This window comes from Falco naumanni, chromosome 11, assembly GCF_017639655.2.
Source record: "Falco naumanni isolate bFalNau1 chromosome 11, bFalNau1.pat, whole genome shotgun sequence".
In the NCBI taxonomy this organism is placed as follows: Eukaryota; Metazoa; Chordata; class Aves; order Falconiformes; family Falconidae; genus Falco; species Falco naumanni.
In genome coordinates, this window is record NC_054064.1 from 28042890 (window position 1) to 28056405 (window position 13516).

A 13516-nucleotide genomic window follows, 5' to 3' on the forward strand; every position below is an offset into this window, starting at 1 on the left:
TTTAATGTATTTATGTTTTTCCAGGAATCATTCCACTTAGTGTCTATTCTTTTGTTGAGGTTGTATGTTTTAATGATTTTGACTGTTGTTCAAGCCTCAGAACTGCATCTTAAATAAATTTTATAATACTTTATAGATTATAAGTTTATAGCTTAATTTATCTCAAACATTTCCCTAGAACATACCAATCCTCTGAAATCAAGGCTGAAAGTTGGAAGAATTACAGCATAAACACAGGAAATCAAATATAGTAATAATTAATTACTAGGATCTTAAAGGAATTGGTTTCAAAAGAAACTGAAGTATATAGGTGCCTGAAGAGGACTAGAACAATATTCAAAGAAGCAGTTTTTATAATTTTATTCTTTCTCAAAAATATAAGTGACAAAAGAAAAATTAATCACATTTATATTATGAAGGAAAAAAAAGCGAGGTTTTGATGTTGTCCATAACATCAATTCTTGACAATTACACAGGTATTCCTTATTTTATTTTCATTTTATTTTTAAACCTTGACTCTGAAAGGATGAGCAAAAGTTTAGTTTGTAGAAATTAAGGGCTGGCTTTATTCCCAACTGAGGACAGAAAGGTCACATTACTTTTTCAAGATTCTTGCAATGCAGAATGCAGTTAAGAGATTTTGTTAGCTTTTCCAAACCGTTAAAGTTAGGTTTGGTATTTCTCCATATAAAATGGAATCCTCTCCTCCAGACTGAATGCAGAATTCCTTCCTCTCCAATTGACTTACATGCAAAAACATGCTGGAAGTTTTGAGAAAAAGATGATGCATGCTTACTATCACATTCAAAACTTACAGAGTCTTCAAAAGTAAAAGCCTCCCACTCGCTTCTCACTTGCCATCTCTTGTGGAAAGCGAAACTTATTACGTTATTTCATCAGTCCTGCATTAGTAGTGTTAAAATTGCTATGAGCTTTTGAGGAACTTGTACGTAAGTTCTTTAAAACTGTCCTCCTGCAAGCTCTATAAATGCTGAAGTTTAAGGTAAAACTTAATCGGTGAAAACTCGAGCCTCTCATGAGAGCAGATCACAGGTAAGGGTTTTTAATGGCTCATTTAGCCTAAAGAAAGTTACTGCTGTGTATTGAGAGACATTCAACAAACCAACAGAAACATTAAATAGTACTAAAACTTGACTAAGGTCTCTGGACAAAGGCAATAAATGAACAACAGAAACAGTCAAAATTAATACACAATGCATCTATTTAAAACTCTTGTCATTAGACTTTCAAAATCCCAAGATACTTACAACTGCAAATTCATCTCGATCCAACATTCCATCGCGGTCAATATCACTCAATTCCCACACCTACCAATAAAAAGCAGAACATGGGGATGTGTGCCTGAACTGCAGCAGTTTCCTATTTAAAACCTCATTAGAAACAAATGTGGGAACAGCCTCCCTCCACCATATCCGAATTTTTATTAAGATGAACAGCATTCGTTTTCAGTAAGCAACATACTTTCATATAAACCATGCAAAAGAAGAGAGATTATGTTGGAGACAGAGTGCACCAAGGGCACCCTGCCCTAAACCAAGTGTTAAAGACTACAAAACATACATTGTAGTAAGAGGTGGTCTATCAAAATAACAAAATCACTTCTCTATTTTTTTACAGTTTAATGTATGGCCACTCTTAAGATAGTATTTAGTAGTTTGCCTCATTACTAAAAAGCATTAATCTGAAAAGGAGGTATTACTGAGTGTAGCACAGCTGTTATTTGTGAATTAACAATTAAGAAGAAAGATATTCTTACTCGTCCTAGGATATCCACTGGCAGTTTTGAGTTAAGGAGTACAGGTTTCACCTTATCACCTGACAACAGTCCATTCACAGGATTTAGGCTGTCAAAAATAGCATCGTACTTGGCCTTGTCTTCCAGCTGCAGGGGCAGAAAAAAAGGTATTACTTATGGGAAGTCACACGCGTAGCCTAAGAAGCAGTAGTTCTTTCAAAAGTATTAACTGGGTTTTTTAAGTTACACTTTAAAATACACACATTGCAGTTCCTGATGTTTAAAAGAAAATATGAAAAATATTTTCTTTCTAAGGCAGCTAGAGACTCATCCAAAACCCAGTGAAATTTACTCTTCAATTATTTTCATGGCTTCAAGTAACTATTTTTTTTTCCAATTTTGTAAATATGAAGAGGTTTCCCAAGGGTCAAGTGTTTTTTATCAAATTAAGTCTGCTAGCCTGTTTACAGAGTTGAAATGAATGGTAATTTATCATACTTTATAGCTACCAGTAGCATTATATTTTTCTCAATCAGATACATGTTTTCTTGCAAAGCACATCAGAGTTCTAGGTAACAGCCTGGTCTTTAATTTACCTTAACTGCCCATGGTACATCACTCGATGCTGTTCCGCTGAGTAGCAAAGGACTACTAGTATCAGTCTAAAGAAAAACAGGGGGAAAAACCCAAAAATATTATAAAAACGAGACCTTGCAAAACCACTCCCTTATTTGAGAAGGTGTTCCTTCTCAAAGCCAGAACCGCATTTTAGTCACACATACCTTCATTAAGGATACCAATATTTAGAGTAAGAAATTTAAAATGTTTCTTCCATTAAGGACAACACTAAGAGAATAAATACCATATATATATATATATATATATATATTCAAATTACCCACAATTTTATATTCAAATCCCCTCTAGGGCATGTAGCACCTTATTCTCAGCCCACATTGCTTAATTTTCCCCTGTTGTAGGCTCTATTGCCCTACAACATCACTTTCAGAAATGTTTGGCATACCAAACCTTCCTAATTGTTCACTTAAAAGCAGTTCTTATCAATGAGTTGATATGTTCAATTAAAAAAGAAATCTTACAAATCTTGGTGGAGGAACAGGCAAATTAAGACTACTCAGGGAAACATCCAATCCATTCTGTGCACATGCTACAAGTCGTAAAGCCACAAAGAATTCCTACAGAAAAAAATGAAATTTTAAAGGATTTATTATACAAAAATACTCAAATTTCAAAATAAATTTCTAGTATTGCTATATATACAAAGGGTTGCAAATGGCTTCAAAGGGGGTCACAAAGTGACAGAAGGCAGCAGCCTTGGAGTTCTTGGAGGAACCGAGTTGATCCCGAAGGGGGAGGAAAGAAAGGTACAGCACATGAGAAAAATTAATCAAAAGTAGCATGAAAAGAAATGAAATTGTTTGGTAGACGCTACAAGCTCCTCATTTTCCTACAATGAGGCGAAGCAGTTAGCTCTCCACAGGCCGTTATTGAAGTTACTATACATCAAACCAAACAGCAATGCACATTAGAACTTTCCAGCAGTACCACTGTAGGAATGTACTAAAGTCAAGTCCACCAAAATTAAATAAATAAGAATTTGGAAAATTTTACTAGAATTTTAATTTCTGCATTAAATTTCCTCCAAGATTAATAGGAAAAGTCACCTTTGCAGTAAATACAATACATTAACCCTTAAATTATTTCTCACTATATTGTACCGTACAGCTACACAGCAGCTCATTTTACTACTTGAAGAAAAACTGATGAGGTAGCTGAAGGCTGCTTAGTTTATTGTAGCTTACACGAAGTGCAAAGTACAAGTCTACTACAAATCAGAAAAATGTGAGGAAAAAAATCAGTTAGAAAAACTGATTTCCTGAACCAGAAATCTTAACTTTTATCTTAATTCAAGGCTCGCTAATGGTTAGAGTCACCTCATACACCATATAAACAATCATACCTGTTTGTTCAGGATACCCTTGCCATCAGTATCAGCTAAGTCCCAAATCTAAAACACAAAAATAATAGACACCAAGTGTTCCACAGCACTGAGAGGAAGCTGACAAGTTCTCACTCCATTTAACAATGCATTCTTGGATGAAAGTTAAGATCTGAACTTATTTGTGGTGATAAATTTAAATATTGTTTTAATTTCCAGTACAAGCGATATACATAGTAGAACAAGCAAGAAGACTGAAGTCGGAAACTATTGGATATGACAACTGAAAACACGTTAGGAGATGTATCTTGTACTATCACTAAGCATTTTCATTTACACAGGATACTAACTGAAGCAAGAGACGGGATAATTATCATTAAATACCTTTCTAAGTACCAAATCTGTCAATCCAGACTTCTTCAAGAAAACAGCTGCATCAGAAGCTAACACTCTTCCAGCATTAGCAGAATCAACCTGGGAGAAGAAAAAAACCTCACATGACAAACTAGCTTTTGAATTGATGCAATCTCTTTAAATATTTTCTCAAAAAGCCAGCAAAGAACAGTGCTCAATTTAACGTAGTCACTTTGAGACCAATCTTTCAGACTTTTTAAAAAAAAGAAAAACTCCCTTTCATTTAAAAAATCATGTTATGTTAGAACTAAGACATTTTGAACTAGCTGCTCCAGATTTAGTAGCAATAGGCAGGCTTTGGAAGCTGATATTTTACACTAACAGTGCCAAATTTAAGATATATCATGCATATATATCTAAGCATCTTTCACACTCTAATTAATGTTTCACAATGTTCCAGAAAAATACACTATTATCCCCATCTGTCTGTACACAACCAAGACAGAGAGCTAAGAATTTTGCCTAGATGACCCAGTTTGGGGCAGAAGCAAGGAAGGTAACTCAGGTTTCCCAAGTCACAAGCCAGCACCCTGATGCAAGCCTACTCTTATAGGTCATCAATGAAGATTTAGGTTAATTCCACATAAAAACTAAGGAAAAAACCTACTAACATATATGCAAACAATCAAGGTCCACTGCTGTAAGTTTCTAACCATTGACTATGCCTGGATTTCAGGGTCTCCAGTAGAAGTTTCCAAGTACAAAGGCCCAAGAATTTCTCAAGTTATGCTATAGACCGGGAAGCTTGTTCACAGTAGGCCATCACCTGAACCTAATTAGCCCTTTGTAATCAGGGATTTCTTCTTGATGCTCACAAAAAATCTGACTTGCAAGGACAGAGAAGTCCCAGAGTTTGATTACATTTAATTGTGCAGCTCTGAATGCATTATGTTATGGTCTGAAAAAGAAGGCTTTGCTTGAAGATACCTTTATCACCCTAGAAGAGGGAAATGCTTACTCCCTGAAGTGAGACTTACTGACACAATGAAGAAGCTGCTGATAGTTTTGGCAGAATATCAACCAGCATGCATTTCTCCCTGGATCAATAAGGAGATCGTTAAAATAGATCACTGCTCAAGTTCCTAAGCAAAAACAGTGCCTCGGTTATATCTTCAACTGGAAGAAGCAAGCAGTAAAACCTACATCACCTACATGAGGACAAGGGAAATCGAGAAAAAGCTGTGAGTCTGAGAGCCTAAAGCAAAAGGGTGCCTAAAAAGGGCACAGTACAGAGAAGAGGACTAAGGGTATCTTCAGTCAACTCAAACTGTCAGACTTACTACATCAGACAGGTAGCAGTACAGGTGTTCCAAGATTTTGAGATCAGATTATATATTACGATTTATAGATAAAAATTATATCATCTTCAGAAACAGTCTTCCCATCTATGACCAGCTGGGATGCCCTGAAATTATGAAGAATTTGCAACATGATAAACATTTCGAAGGACAGGAAAGAGGTAAGAGAGGTCACTTACTTTCCACACTTCCTGAAGAGCCAGAGAACCAAAACGGAAATTGTACAAATAAATAAGCATGCATGGAAAACCGAAGTACACACACAGGAAGAACAGCTTGATGCTAGTGTTAGATCTCCCAGTACCCCCTTTTCAAGATCAATGCTTTTTGAGCACTTGCCGAACACCGAGTCATCATGGCTGTCTTCAAAATAGCCCAAGAATGCCTCGTGAAAACTAGTGCTTCACACAGAACAAAAAGTTTGGGAATATATAGCAAAATGATGATAATGATGCATTGCATCATTTACAGTCTCATAGCTTTGCATTTAAACAAAGACCATATTCAGTATTTTGTTTGGAATGCAAGACCAACCTCCCAAGTTTACAGGTGCAGCACACACAAGGTGTTCAAAGCAAACAGCTCCCAAAGGCGGGCTTAGAACTAGCTAGTGAGAGATCGTGGAGAATTTATCATTTGGAAAGCATGCTGCAGGAGATGAAGGTTGTCTGATAGACACTTCTTCTAAAAGTGAACAAAAAACTGAAAGCAATCCCAAAGGCATCATTTAATACAAAAGTGAAAATATCTTGTTTTCAGCATAACTAATATGATTTTAATTAGGAGACATTGTTTCCTATAATTGAGGATTCCCCGGTCAGGGCAATAAAATTACAAACACTACAGCCTTGTAGTTAGCCTGCTCCTCATAATTTTAAATTATCTAATTCAGTCCGTATGGGAGAGCTGTTCATATTATAAGCAAAAAGCTGCCAAAACACTGCATCAAATCCCCTTTTCAGTTAGTGGAGTCGAGCTTGCACATAAGCAGTCATCTTGGCATCTGCTCAGAAAACCTCCAGCCCAGGACTTCACTACTCTTCGGGAAAGTCACAGAGCGATACAGTATCAGCTGTGTTTATTTTCTATTTCCCCACCTCCAGCCCAGAGGGAGGTGACTTTAAAGGATTTAAGCAGGAATCTTACTTAATCCGATATGGATACAGGTTCCTTTTGTGCAACTAATTACCTATATTTTAGTAACTATTTTTTTAAAAGGGCTAATTTCAATTTCTTGACCAATTACAGAGTCTTGTATGCTGGGATGGGGGTACTTGCTAAACATTATAACACTGCAGAAAATTGGCTTATGTTTGACTATTGCACTGAGATCGCTGGCGTTTGTCAGCTACACGCCGACTTGTGATGTGCAAAAAGCAGTTTTCATAGCTGTATTGGCCAACAACTCTCTTGTTGGAAAATGTCATTTGTAGGGCTAGAAATGATTAAAAATTACAAATGTACATCTGATGTCAGAAGTTAATAGCAAGAAGTACTTCAACTCAGGATTCATCAAGAACGTATCAGCAGCTCAGGCATACTGCTTACCTACCACAATGCATCACATGATTAAGTAATTCCCTACTACCTCATCACACAGATTTAAATTTGTCCTTTAATCTCACCCTGTTTTGAAAGAGTCTAGAAAAGGTTAAACACAAAAACTTCTATTTGAAAGAAAAATGTCCCTATTGAAAGGTTAAGATTTCAACTGCATTCCAAGTACAAAGCCCAAGACTGATACCCACCCGTTTCACAACACACATTATGCCATATGAATTACTTAAAGATTGTGATAGAACTGGAAGCGTACTAAGCATCAGAGCTATTTCAGGTGATGAATTTTTATTCTCAGGTTGCATGGAACACTCTGAAGTGCTTCTGGTATGAAAAAAACCCAACCCACACTCTACCAGCACCAAAGGACAAAGTAGGAAATGTCTTTCCAACATTTCCATTCTGAAAGTTGACATCTCCTTATCTGAGGGAGGGAAAGAAAAAGTTATCTACTGCAACTGAAAGTCTTTAGACACTACATTTGAAAGCTACTCTTTAGGACAAACACTTGCAGAAAAGAGTTTGGCTGAGCAAGTCAGAAAATGAATCCTCTGAAAAATAAATCCATTGGCACAACTCCACTGACAGTAACATCATGTTTAAGGAATCCCTGTTCCTGTATACTATTGAGACTGCTGGACAACAACTAGTACTCCAGTTTCACTAGGCTATATATTCCAATGAATGCAAGATGCTAAGTGACTTCAGAACCGGTATCGCATTTGTGCTTAAATTCAGTTTCTTTATCCAACTTTTTGCTTAACAATTGAGTGGTTAAGCAATTGCAGTCAGGAGAAAGACAGGCACGTGGCAAAGATGATACATGACAAGGATAGTCAGTAGTATTTAGGAAACCTAACATGCAAAAAATATTAATTCCTTGCCTTTTCTTGGGACCTTACAATGATCACCATAATATGGTATTCTCCTAAGGCTTTTAATCCAATGCCTGGAGATAAACACACAGTGGATTTGTCCATCAGACTGAAGGAAACCTTTGTGAGGGTGATACTATCTCCCTTCAACCTTCAGGAGCCATCCGAACTTAGATCAAGGTAAACTCACTCTTCTTTAGCAATTTCAAATCTGCTACTCTTCTGCAGTGGAGAAAAAGCTGTTAAAGTAAAATAGAAAGCTCAAACTTCAGCATCACAGGCTGATACACTGTAACCGCTGTTTTATGTGCTTGATAATGGGACTAACCCTCTAAGCGCAATCCAAAAACAGAGCGTGGATAGAAATCATGGTCTTTGCTCTTCCCCAGCAGATAAACTTACATTCTAATGTTGACACTCAAAAAAGTTCTTAAATAACAAGGTCGTATACACTATATCCTGTCTTAGGACAAACAAACAGGAAAATTACCCGTTGCACAAAGGAAAAACCCCAACTTCCTACAGTCATTTAGTTTACATTTCCTTTAAATTTTCACATTAACTGTGTTTGCACAATAATTTATATTACACGTGATACAAAATATTGCTATTATAGAGTAGTTCAAACAGCTATTTTTCAAAAAAGTTGTATTTATAGGAATTAATACACCTTATTTTTGCTGAGCCTAAATATAAGAAAGTTGATATATAAAACTTATGTTCTTTTTATTTTGGGGGGGTTGTTTATATATTTAGTTAGTTTTTACATTATAAAGTCAAAAGATTTGTATCTCTTGAGTGAAGCTGCAAGAACTGCACACATTCTTTTGGTATCCAGTGGCCTTCCATCCAAATTTCACTCCTCGCAGCATCCTGTAAGAACCTCTGGGGATATGCAGAGACACAAGTCTTACATAACGCTAACTGCATTACAAACACAGGAAATTCAGCTTCACTTGTAAAAAGGAACAAAGAACATAACAATACAGTACTTCACAAGAGTTCACTCCATTCCAAGAGCTAACAGTCTGTTGTAACTCTAAAGTGATGTATGTCATACATACCTGGTAGCTCCCTAGCAAATTAAATAAGTCATCTTACAACCAATATTATATTTACGATTATATAGTTCAGACCCAAGTGTTAGTTGCTATAAAAATATTTTTAAAGCATAATAATATTCCTTGAACTTTTATTGTTTACACACTGTTGGCCATGCTGAAGTCTATAGCAAACGAATATTCTTTCTTTTAAATACAAAACAAAGTTTGTTCTCTCAACAAGAACATACATACCTGTCGATAGAATTTCTCATACAGAGGATTTGCACTTGATAGCTGTAAAAGAGAAAGAGAGATAAAATTAACCCTGAAGATTTCCATTTCAATTCCCCTCTCCCTGGATAAAGAAAGATGTTAAACACTTTAATCGTCTTTAAAGAAGCATTAAGCATTTATATAATTCTATTTGTTCTGTAAAACAATGGGGACTATGACAGCTCTTGATGCTGTAACTTTTGGAAGACTAACTTCTTGTTTTTAAGTCAGTGATACTAACCACTATCAGATTACTATCAGGTCACCAGCTTAGGCAGTACGAAACAAGAATTCTTAAGCGAGTCCATCTACAGGCAAAAGAAGAAACCTGAAACGGTACAGGCTAGGAAGTACTCTCTAATGAGTACAAAGCCATGTAATTTTATTTTGTTATCCACTGCATAATTCTTTAGAATTCAGAGTCATATGCAACTAGTCTGTACAATTTTCGGGTATTCAAATTAACTCCTGCATTCACAACTAAATCCACAGCAGTGGTACCAAATTAAGAAAGAGTAAAAAATTAACTTTGTTTTTTGTAACTTGAATCCTTGCCAGTGGTAACTTCTACCTGATATTCCACTGCCACCTACCAGACATTCAGTGCTCACCTAAACTGAGGTGGACAAGGATAAAATAGCTTCTTTGGAAAAGGCCCTTTCTTTATGAATTTGTTTTTAAACCATTCTTAAAAACTCTAAAAAAGCCCAAAGCCTGAAACCATGCAAAACCTGGTGTCTTGGCCTACATCAAATACCCTTGCCCAAGAGATTCCCAAGAAGTGGATGGTTAGGGTTACTTCTCTTCCCTGATGTAAAACCAGGCACAAAATCAGATATCATTTTCATGAAGTGCACGTCGCCTAAACCAAAGATTGTGTGCATGACTGGGTGCATTTATGCAGAGGCTAACCCTAGAATTATCACAATGTGTTGCCCTGGCAAGCCCTGCTGGAACAACTGAGCATAATGCAAGTTAATCACACAACACATACTAAAATAAAAAAAACAGAGCCACATAACTTTGAATATCACCCAAAACCCAGAATTCTCTCCCTTAAGAGGAATATGATTTTAAACTCCAGGATTTACAGACCTTTGTCCAAACTGAATCCAATAAGGTAGCTTCCTTGGCTTTAAAATTTAGAAATTTACATTGAAATACGGAAACCAACAGTATTCTAAATGTTGTCAATCATACAGTTGTAAAAAACACCTTACTATAGCATGTACACATGGTGACAGCTGAAATGAAACCGCATACATTTTCCTGTAGCAACAGCTAATGCAGTTGCTCTTTTGGCCAAGCTTAGATGTTCACAGATGCTGATTATCGAAGAATATAAAGCACGGAAGTTTGCTAGAAATTAGGGGTTCAGTGTGATTCTGCTCAACTACAGAAACCGTGCAGTATTATCAGAACACCCTGAAACAGAAATTACCGAGAACAGCTAGAAATAATAGGAAAACCTTCATTTGGACCTTGACATGTGCTTGTTCAGCAAGTATGCTGCTCTAGAGACACCCAGTTTCTTCCAAGAGCCACAGGGCATTTCTGATTCTCCACTTGTTTCTTGGGTGAATTTTGGTTGGTTGGTTTTGGCTGGGCTTTTTGGAGGGAGAGTGATGGTGGGAGGGTCTGGTGATTTTTGTTTGTTGTTGGGTGGGTGGGTAATGGCTCTCACATAGAGAGACATTAAATATTACCTATGCTGGGAAACCATCATCAGTATTCCCTGCAATACCTCCATGCAATACCACAGCTTAAACTTGCTCTGGCTTCGCTCTGGTACCCAAAGATTTTTATTATTTCAGCCATCAATTAAGCAGATGTTTACACATCCCTTAAAATAGCCTGATGAAATATATTCAAGTTTTGCCAGACCTCTGACTACTATAACACCAATATAACAAACGCTTTCAATCACTTCCCAGCATGCTCCAAAGCATACTTTATTTTCTTAGCTAAACCTCAAATGCTGTGCTTACCAACTCAGCTACACTTTGTAGAGCAATCTAGAGGACAGTTCTAAAGGTTCAAGTGTTTTACTTACTACGTATTACTTCATTATAATGTAAAAATATAGAACACAATCAAATTAAGGCTACAAGCAGAAAACTAGGACAGAGTTGGCCAGCGCATCCACTACAAGTATCAATTCTTATGCATCATCCTTCTTGCCCAATACCACCCTTTGTTCAGCCAAATGTTTCGTTATTACAGCCAAACTGATCATTGTCACTCCTGGACAGGAAACACTGTGCTTAAGTCCTGCAATGAAACACCAAATGCAAAACAATCTTTTCATTCAGTACTCAGAGTACAAGCCAGTCATTCTTATTTATTTCATTAGTGTTTCCAATATTCATTTTAAAATCAGTATCATTGCAGTAACTGGAATTTCCTGTGATGCCAAATAAAATAATAGTAGGTAAAAAAGTTCCCCAGACTATTTTACTAGTAACAGACTTGGTTTTCTTTCAAAGTATACCCCACAATAAAACAACAGATACAAATATAATCTAGGATAAGCAAAAAGTACTGCTCAACATCTTTCAAAGTGGTGCTGTAGAATTTACCTGGCAAAATTGTTTTTATGGGACTTGTAACAACCAATTGTAGAGAGTAAACTCAAGTTGTTTTCAATGCAAAAAGGAAGGAGGAAGGGAGAAAAGGTCAGATTCCACAGCATATAAAAATAGAAATACAGTATTAAGATTCCATTTAGAAGTTTATCACTTCATAAGATTAACGTCTGCTCTAGTAATTACAACCTTTTGTTACAAACCTATGAACTTTAGCGTATTAACCTAGGAAATAAAAAACACCTTCAGGGTCACCTGTCTTTTTCATCTTCTGCTGTCAATCAAGCCTTTATATCCCCATGTTTTCATCCCTCTGGCACATGCACATTTAGATGTAACAAGATACTATTCCCAGTCTGTCCACCCCACCCATCCACAACCTTCCTTCTCAGAAAATGGTTTAAAAACAAACAAACATAAAGTTGTCAATTGAGAAAAACAATAACAACTTCCCGTTTGAACCCAAATGAGATAGAAGGGGAGAAACAAGCTATTCTATCTTGATTAAAATTCAGAATACTCTATTTTATCATGACTAGCTCTAGGATTCATTTTAAGAGTTTCCAAGCCAAAAGACACAATGTGGTCATAAGCAATCTTCACGTACTCAGACAGGCAAAAAACAGGTAAGTTTAAGGCAAGCAGGTTTTCTTACAATGCCGTTTCCAAACAATAAACAGCTTGTCCCTTTTTCCCCCTACTGAACTTCTCACCTGGCAGCAAAGCTTCCTACCACTTCCCATTAGATAACCAAGCATGTCTCCTACAGCAGTAGCAAAAGTAAAGGTAAGAAAACATTTACTGTAAATTCATACAAAAATATTACCAAGTACTTCAAAATTCAGCACTTTCATTCCCATTGAAGAGTTGAAAACAAAACTGAACACAAAACCTCTGCCGTCATCCCTCTGCGTAGATTGTCACCACGTAATTAAGAGAATGGTTCAATTTAATTTTCAAATCACTACAGGAAACCTCCATCATCTTCTAATCAGTACTGAACAAAGCCTATATACCATGAAAGAGTAGCTTCACTGCCTTTTTAGATGCAGTTACTCTCTAACATGGTTGACGCAGTATCAATTAAAAAAACAAGCCTGAGTTCTATCTGCTTCAGAAGCAGTCAGCCCCCTCTATACACCAGGTTAAACACACACACACACACTCAAGATTTCCTCACCTTTCATGGAGGACAGAAAGAGGAACAACAGATTTCTCACTCCAGTAAAAAGAACAAACTAAGATCTTAATTTTACCATTTTGCTGATCCCTTAAAAAAAAAAATAATTAAAAAAACAGACGTTTGCCAGAGTCCTCACAAGATTTGGTTCTACGTTATATATAACATGTATTACCATGACAGTATCATTCATACTGTAAGTATTTGCAACTTATGTATTCCAGTAGGAAGACGTCAAATGCGTGCATTGCCAGGATTAACAAGTATCTATCTAGCTTAGCCTCAGTTGTAATATTTGATGCTTCCCTTCAACGACAAAGCACGGTGTTCTGGACTCCGTGACACAATGCTGAAGTTTAAACTGAGACCTGCAGCTAGTTAGGATACAAATTTTACACAACTGTCTTGTTGTGCGGCTATAACTGCTTTAAGACCACTACTACATCTTTCACAAAAAGCATTTCAGGACACCAGGAAAACAAACACAAAAAGTTATTTTCCTATTCTCCTCAAGTATTTCTTTACAGTCCTTCCCCAAACCGTGGGCTTTCCCTTCAATCACACATAGGCAGGTT

General features: G+C 36.6%; 1 protein-coding gene across 7 annotated transcripts in view; it reads right to left on the reverse strand.

Moving 5' to 3' along the window:
* EPS15 (epidermal growth factor receptor pathway substrate 15) overlaps positions 1 to 13516 on the reverse strand; it is a 72209-nt gene that overhangs the window by 34307 nt on the left and 24386 nt on the right. For all 7 annotated transcript variants that reach the window (XM_040610150.1, XM_040610152.1, XM_040610149.1 and 4 more), the window contains 7 exons: positions 9156 to 9197; positions 4101 to 4190; positions 3738 to 3785; positions 2857 to 2952; positions 2353 to 2418; positions 1778 to 1903; positions 1269 to 1328 (listed from right to left, as the gene is read on the reverse strand). In XM_040610150.1, the coding sequence (XP_040466084.1) occupies positions 1269 to 1328; positions 1778 to 1903; positions 2353 to 2418; positions 2857 to 2952; positions 3738 to 3785; positions 4101 to 4190; positions 9156 to 9197 (528 nt within the window). The remainder of the gene's footprint in view (positions 1 to 1268; positions 1329 to 1777; positions 1904 to 2352; positions 2419 to 2856; positions 2953 to 3737; positions 3786 to 4100; positions 4191 to 9155; positions 9198 to 13516) is intronic.